This window comes from Astyanax mexicanus, chromosome 2, assembly GCF_023375975.1.
Source record: "Astyanax mexicanus isolate ESR-SI-001 chromosome 2, AstMex3_surface, whole genome shotgun sequence".
Taxonomy (NCBI): Eukaryota; Metazoa; Chordata; class Actinopteri; order Characiformes; family Acestrorhamphidae; genus Astyanax; species Astyanax mexicanus.
In genome coordinates, this window is record NC_064409.1 from 63,622,470 (window position 1) to 63,630,514 (window position 8,045).

At 39.5% G+C, this 8,045-nt stretch overlaps 1 protein-coding gene across 2 annotated transcripts; it reads right to left on the reverse strand.

Annotated features, from left to right (window-relative positions):
* Positions 1–1,713: 1,713 nt before the first annotated feature.
* Positions 1,714–7,065, reverse strand: spty2d1 (SPT2 chromatin protein domain containing 1). Of its 2 annotated transcripts, none has more exons than XM_007228061.4 (6): positions 6,439–7,065; positions 5,374–5,488; positions 3,734–5,269; positions 3,223–3,382; positions 2,511–2,588; positions 1,714–2,374 (listed from the first exon to the last, which is right to left on the reverse strand). In XM_007228061.4, exons 1-6 carry the CDS (start codon positions 6,496–6,498, stop codon positions 2,287–2,289), a joined length of 2,037 nt encoding a protein of 678 aa, XP_007228123.2. In that variant the 5' UTR covers positions 6,499–7,065; the 3' UTR covers positions 1,714–2,286. The 2 variants fall into 2 exon arrangements, with proteins under 2 accessions (XP_007228123.2, XP_007228122.3); XM_007228060.4 differs by having other exon boundaries at positions 1,714–2,189; positions 6,439–7,064.
* Positions 7,066–8,045: the final 980 nt, after the last annotated feature.

Here is an 8,045-nt window from a genome sequence, read left to right on the forward strand (position 1 = left end):
GTACTTAAAATAGAAAAGATATAGAACAAAGTATTCAAGTAAATTAAATTTTTTCTATTGGTCCGTTCATTAAGAAAATTTTGACACAATGTAAGGGACAGTTTGTTTATTCAAATTATGTTGTAAACCTAAAATCGACTAAAATGGAGACACTTGTTTTTTCATTGGACAGCGATAAAATGCAATCCACAAGATGCATTGCTTTTCCTCACTAACATGCAAAATATGTGCCAAAATTGAATGCAAAACTACTATTACAGCACAAGATGTACGAACGAGATAATAATGCGTGGTCATGACTTATTAAGGTGTGAGAATGAGATAATTAAAGCGTGTGAATGAGATAATTAGGGCACGTGAAAGAAATAATTAAGTCGTGGCCACCATATGCTTATCTTAAATGTGCAGTTCTTGTTAAAATTGAACAGTTTCCCTGATTACTGATACTGAAAATGTGACAGATAAAGGTGTGGCTGTACAAGCAAAGAAGGAGATATATCTAATTATTTTAGTACAATAAACTTGATTATATCCTAGTTTTACTGCATTTTTTCTGATCCCTAGATGGTCATTTGTAGGTTTCTTTCTTAAGACACATTTGTAAACCCAATCCCTGAGTTGTTAATTCTGAATTGATTTTTTCTCAAGATACAAGCATGGGCACAACATCCCTGATATTTTATACAACACTGCCCTGCCCAATCTTTTTGTGAAGTGGGTATAAACACACTACCTGCTGCACTATTGTCTCACTCCTTTTTATATACAGACCACCAAACATACTTTACTCAGGGTTCTTTTGGTTACATTTTCTTTATTTAAAATATTTGAATTCAAAGTGTTGGTAGACTAACTGTCTGGAGGAAGGTCAGAAAAAGACACTAGATAGACTGCACTAAGGGTACTGTAAAGCAAAAAGTTACAGGCTATATATTTTTATTCTAATGAGCTTGTGCTCTGTGATGGCATGTTGAAACATTTTGGATACAGACCCATAAAAAGGTCTGCATATAAACCATTCATAAGTAAAAACATACTGTACTGTAAATGCCTGTTTAAAAATATAAGCACACATATGGCTCAAATGTCCGTATAATTTTTTTGAGTAATCATTAATGTACATAATTTAAGCTGCAGTTGGACTCAACTCAAATTCAAAGCTCTTACAATCGCCTACAAGGTGATGACAGAACAGGCTCCTTCCTACCTGCACTCGCTCCTGAAGGCTTACGCTACCTCCCGGCCGCTGCGCTCCTCCAATGAACGTCGCCTCGCTTTGCCAAACAAACATTTACACAAAGCAATCCAGACTGTTCTCATACAGAGTTCCCCAATGGTGGAACAAACTACCTTCCACTACCAGATCAGGAGAATCTCTCGCTATCTTTAAGAAACTCCTGAAGACAGAGCTCTTCAAAGAGCACTTACTCTCCTAACACCTCTAACAAACTAACTACTTCTAACCTCATTTCCTTCTTCCCCTCCTTCACTCCTCTATCCTATTATTCCCCTTTGACCTGCTTTTATCCCTATCCAAAGATGTTTTACCTATAAACTTATTTTACATTGTACTTGACTATTGTAAGTCGCTTTGGACAAAAGCGTCTGCCAAATGTAATGTAATGTAATGTAATGTAATGTTCACCATAGACATGTCTTGGTGTGACCTACTGCATTTAAATACAACCACCTACAAATCACAGGACACAAAGATCTGTCAAAACACTTTAACAAGAAAAATGAAAATACATTGCAAAATTGCAGCTTCTCATTTCAGTCAGCAATTGAATATTACAAGTAGTAAAATAAGACTCCCAATCTGTGTGACATTCTGAACAAATAATGAAATAATGAAGTAATGAAAGTTGTCGCTTTGTATTCCAAGGCAGCCCACATAATTTCATCATCATGGATATAAAAATGTTAGTGACTCATTATTATATTGTACTTTCTCTACAGCTCAGCTATGAGAGATGATCTCTTGATAGTGCATATCTGAAATAAATAACGTAACATTAATTGCACAGTGGCACAAGGAAATTTCAAACCCTGAATCTTCACACAATGCCAGTCCATCAAAAACCACACATCAAGTCTTTCTCTGTTTTGCTTTCATTGCTTGTTTTCTTTTCATCTCCTCCTCCTCCATACGCATGTCCTCCTCATCTTCCTTGATACCCATGCGTAAACTGAAGCAGAGAAAAAACAAAGGCGCATTAAGGTAAACAGTGGTGGCTGAATTTCTGTGCCCATCCTGGCGCGCAAATCAGTTACATAACAATCATGTCATTTTCTCCTTTTAGCTGCTGTTCTTTTCATCTCTTCCAGCTCTCGTCGTTCTTCCTCCTGATCCTCAAGCACAGCCATACGCAGGCTACCATGCAGGTGGCACGTAGAACACAAAAAAGAGGCAGATATGACTTATAATGTTGGAAAAAGGTGGCAAATATACCTTGGTTTGCACACACTTCTTTCGGTTAAGTTAAATAAATTGGATTTGATTTGTTTACCTTCTTGCCTCCTCCTTCTGCTGTTCCTTCCAACTGCTTTCCATATACTTTAACGCATAGTCGCTCTCATCTTTGTATCTGAAAACAGAGACAACGCTGTGTTAAATGATGCTTTTTTTTTTTTTTTTGCCACCGTCTGTTTTTAAATATAAACAGATTGGGAAATCTCTGGTAAGTATGTACACAAACTAAGAAATATGATTAAGGAGTTACAACAAGTTACAGCTTTATTAGATGTATTCATCCTATTCATTTTAGAATGTTCTCTGATTCAATAAATCAAAGTATGCTGTTTACATGACTACTTCAATAACTGCAGTAATCCAATTCTAAATGTGCATATAAACACACTCAAAGCTCCCCCTTTGACAAACCTACTAGACCAGGGTTTAATTGTGGTAAAACTAACAAAAGTCTTGACCACTCCAAATACTTTGAATAACACAGCATAGCCTTCTAATAGACTAATCAGCCTTAACACTGGTGCCACAGACAGTGGTGCTAATGTTACGGCTAACCAGTGTATGTAAACCATAAAGTTCTAGAACAATACTAAAATGCACTCCTCAGGATGCTTACACACAACAAAATAATATCTAGGTAGCTGTAAATGCATGCAAATCCTCCTCATCTTGGAGCAGTATATATGGATTGAGCAGAGTCTGGATCTGAACAAATCAGTCTTTTTTTTAAGTTTCCACTGGTTGATTACCTGGTTCGATCATAGCCAAAGATTTCCCTGATATGCTTAGAAATTTCATCTTGCTCTTCTCCTTCATCGTCAATGAAGTCGTCCATCTCAGAGTCATATTCTTCTTCTTCATCTTCATACTTCCGCTTGTAGCTGGAGGTTATTGGTGGTAGAGCTACTCCTTAAAAAAAGAGGCGTACAATTTTTTTAAATATTGTAATAAAATTTTGAATACAAAAACAATTAACTGTACATTTATATTAGCACTCCCAGCACTGAGATATTTTCGTATGTGAAATTAAAGGTGAGTCAACAGAGATTTAGAACTGCTGACTAAACACATCATGCCATTTAACAGGGACAGGTTTTTACAGGCCCCTGTGATTCAAATACAGGCAGCTGCTACAGTCTGGCAGACTGACAAAAATAAACACGGCAACACTATTCTAATAGTAACTACCATTTTTTTCCTGAAGTATGTTGAATAAAATTATGAATACAGAAACACACAAATATAGAACACTTATCTTACCATTTGGTCTGACCAGAATTCTATGGCCTGTTGGTCCTATCACTGTTTTGGGTCCTTGGGGAGCCGAAGGCCTTGGAGCCATTCCTGGTTTGGGTGCAAAGTTCTTAGATGAAATTGTCTCTGACACAACAGTACACTGGGTTCTTCCAGGTCCTTGGCCCATGCTGTTTGATGGTCGTGCAGGCACACCAGTACACTGGGGTCTTCCAGGTCCTTGGCCCATGCTGTTTGATGGTCGTGCAGGCACACCAGTACACTGGGGTCTTCCAGGTCCTTGGCCCATGCTGTTTGATGGTCGTGCAGGCACACCACCACCAGACCTACTAGGTCCATTTGCAGAGGGTCTTGCTCCTCCAGGCACCGGACGACTCTGCTGACTACCTCCAGGTCTCGGTTGCTGTGTACCTGCTTGCTTTGAGGGGCCACCAGGTGCAGATCTCATAGGTCCATTGTTACCTGGTCGAGGAGTGGGGGCACCCCCAGATCGCGGCACTTCTCCCTTTCCAGGCTTTTGAGGAGGTCCTCCCTTGCTTGACATACTCTGTCCGGGTCTGACCTGGCCAGATCCTTTGATGCCCTGCCCATGGCCTGGCGGTCTAGATGGGTTCGAGTCAGCTCCATGTCTGCTTCCAGAACCACTTGATCTTTTTTGAGGTAATCCAGGATAACCCTTCTTCGAGGTAAGGTCACTTGAGGGGCTAGTCTTTTGGCCTGATTGAGGCCTGGGTACTGCTTGCTTGCTTGAGACTGGGCCACCACCTTTTATGGCAGTTTTACCACTTAAGGCACCTGAGGAGCTAGAACTATGTTTGGACCCATTTGCATTAGATAACTTGGCAGAACTGTGCGGCCGCTCACTTGGCATGTTTTGCTTTGGTGCTTTGCTAACTCCACTGGGTTGTTTTTCACCTGAAGACTTATGTGGCTTGCCTTCCCTAATGTCCCTGTCATGCCCATTTTTCTTGTGGGAGTTTGAGGTGGGTTTGCTTTCTTTTTGCCCTGAACTTCTGTCACCTTTACTGTCTTTCCCTCTGTCTTGTTTCTTAACCTTGCGCTCAAGTTCCAACTCCCTAATTTCATCTGCAGTGCGAAGCCTCCCCTCAGGTTTCTTAGTCACAGGTTTTAACTCGACAGGTTCAAACTGTTTTTTCTCTGCAAGTCTTAAAAGATCTGCAAAGTTCATTGGGGGTCGAGAACCTTTAGGTGGAGCACTAGGTTTTTTCTGTGAATGGCTCATTTTGCTTGGACCATCACTGCGGGGTTGAGGCCTTACCGGTGTGGGTTCTGGCTCTGATTCTGAGTCAGTTTCTGCATATTCATAATCGTCCTCATCATCATAAACATCACTGGTGTCCTGAATTTGATCACCCGGTTCTCCCTTGGACCGCCTCTTCTTGGGCTGTTCCACAACAGGTATGCCATTGTAGCCTCTGAAGTTGTCCTTGGTGCGCGAAGCCATGGCGCGGGCCTTTCTGTCAGATTTCAGTTCCACTCTTTTAGCTAAAAGTTCTTCTTTCTCCTTTTTTTTCAGCAGTTCTGAATGTGAACCACATAAAACAAGGGAAGAATTTACGATACATTACAGGAATAATACAGAGTGTTGATCAATAAGTAAAATAAAAAACATTCTTGGATCTTACCTTTCTTTTTATGTTCAGTTTCTTGCTTTTTTAGAAACGCCTGCACTGCAGCTGAATTGACACCTTTCACCTTGGGGTCTTTTTTGGGTGGGCCAGGTGTCAAGCTATATCTCTTCTGCCAAACAAACAAACAAAAAAAAGAGACAGAAGCATTTTAAACAAAGCACTACACTGCACAACTACATTAACATTCTTCGCATTCACATTATCGGGGGAATCTTCATCAGACAGGGTGATAATATAAGTATAATGTATATATACACAGTACCAGTCAAACGTTTGGAAATCTCCTCATTTAATGTTTTTTTTTTTGTTTATTTAATTTATTTTTTACATTGCAGATTAATATTAAAGACATGAAAACAATTAAGAAACAAAAGAAATATAGAATTATGTAGTAAACAAAAAGTCATCTGCTTCAACAATTTTCTGTCCTTTTTTTTTGCTCGGTCCTGAACTTCATTTTAAAATCAGTATTTTCCTGAATACAAATCAAACAGGCAAAGTCCTCGAAACCTTTAGTTTCGTTTTGTTTGTCTAGTTTTTAACGTATATTTTCAAACATGCAGAATTTGGGTTGATTCCTGTTACTGATCTCGAAAGATTAAGTGGAGTAGAGAGAAAACAGGCAGCTTTTTCAAGTGTCCTGTAGAAGATTTCAAAGCCTGTAAATTTTCAGAATGTAAAGTTATTGTACTGCAAAAAAATATTTTTGTATTACCTACACCTGTAGCCTATATAGGAGACTAGGCATTTTAATGCCAATAGTATGAAGCTGTCTTCAAAGCTAAACCTGGTACTTACATACAGCTACCTCTGGTTTGTTAAACATTTCTCGTTTACAAAATAATCTTACGCGTTCATGTATAGCTTTAATGTCTTCAGTATTAAATTTACAATGTAAAAATCATATAAAGAAGGAAAACCCACTAAATGACAATAGGTGTGTACAGCCCTTTGACTGGTAGTTACTGTAATTATTTGTAGCTATAGTAATACATATTAAAAATGTAGCTAGCCTAGGTAACTAACAGAAGCTGGAACACAGGTGACTGGTGAACCTACCTGTGCATTGCTACCGCTCTGCTTTTCAGAAGCCATGGACAGCACTCTGTGGAAATCCATGCTGGCAGATGTGGAGCTGATCACCAGGATCCTCTAAACCAGAGATTTAGCTTAACTGCTGCTAGTCTGTTGGGTTAGTTAGCACTAGCACTAGCTAACCAGAGCACGACAGTCGCTCGTAGCTTTTTACAAATGGCACAAACGAGCCGCTCAGCTTCTTAAACCGAACCCACACGACAGCATTTTAACAACATGTGCTAAAATGAGCTTCTGTGAGTCCTATTAGTCTGTTCTAGACGAGAAACGAGCTCCTACAGCCGCTCGGAGAAGCATAGCGAGCTACAGCAAGCTAACGCTAGCTAACCTAACGCTAGCTAACAAGCTAGCCTAACCCAAGTGAGTCGATCCACAGGTTAACCCGATGACAGTCCAGCCGAATCTGTACAAAAACTCGCTATCTTAGCTGTCTGTGGACATATTTAGTCCGTATGTCGATTAACTATCTCTAATTCCTTCAGCTGGTTTAGATAATGTAGAAAATAACCGAGAGAGGGAGAAAACAAACACGTCTACTTCTTATCTGTCCACCTCACTCCTGCGCTGTGAAGCGTCGCGTCATCCGGCGAGCTGACATATGTAACATCCGGAGCGGGGGCTCCTGGTCGGGAACAGATGCTGTAGACCTCTGTAATCTGCGAATTAAATTATGTGTTTATAAATGCTGTGGGATTTACTGGAAACACCGGAGAGCTGTAAGACTGACTGGGACACAGCAAATATGGTGCCACACTGTTTGTCTATGGAAGGCAGTTTTAGCTTAGACTGAACCCAGCAATACAAAGTCTAACTTCACAAAGTCTAACTTTTTAGTAGAAAACGACTCCAAGATCTCTGCAATGTAGTTTTTACCAGTAGAAACTTTCATTTTACAGATCAGCAATGGAATGTTTACCAGTTATAATATAAAACCCATATCTGTTAACAAGACAAGACAACCATATAACTTACACCATACTTGTGCTGAAAGCACAGATGGAATTTGTCCTCCAACTTTAACCCATCTGTGCAGTGACCCAGACATAAAGTATAAAGTACTAGTGACCCAGACTAGTTCAATTCCAGGTATGGGTAAGTATGCTGTGCTACACCAATAAGAGTCCTTGGGCAAGACTCCTATCACTATGTTGGCCCACCTCTGTAATAGGAATAACCTTGTAAGTCGCTCTGGATAAGAGTATCAGTAAAAGTAAAAGAGTAAAAGTATAAGTGCTCTATCAAAAAAGTGATGAGTGGAAGTTGAAGTGTTCTTTATTATTATTAATATTATTATTATGTAAGTATTGCAAGTAGTTTATTGTAAATGTAGTACTGAAGTACTGAAAGTAAAAGTACAGTACTGTGTTCTGTATTTATTACAGAAAGCAGTGAAAAGTTCTCAGAGTGAAAGACATCTATCTATCTATCTATCTATCTATCTATCTATCTATCTATCTATCTATCTATCTATCTATCTATCTATCTATCTGTGTGTTTGCTGAAGGGGGGGTAGGTAAAAACACTGGGCACGCTGCTCTCGACTAGTAGTGCCACAAGGTGTCGTAGTGTAA

What these genes read in the sequence shown, in the direction of transcription:
- spty2d1 (XM_007228060.4), bottom strand. Translation starts at nt 6,498, where the DNA reads ATGGATTTCCACAGAGTGCTGTCCATGGCTTCTGAAAAGCAGAGCGGT. An exon ending in AGAGCGGTAGCAATGCACAG is followed by an intron (nt 5,489 to 6,438) that starts GTAGGTTCACCA and finishes TTTGTTTGGCAG; the next exon opens with AAGAGATATAGCTTGACACC. An exon ending in CAGAAGGAGGAGGCAAGAAG is followed by an intron (nt 2,190 to 2,510) that starts GTAAACAAATCA and finishes TCTCTGCTTCAG; the next exon opens with TTTACGCATGGGTATCAAGG.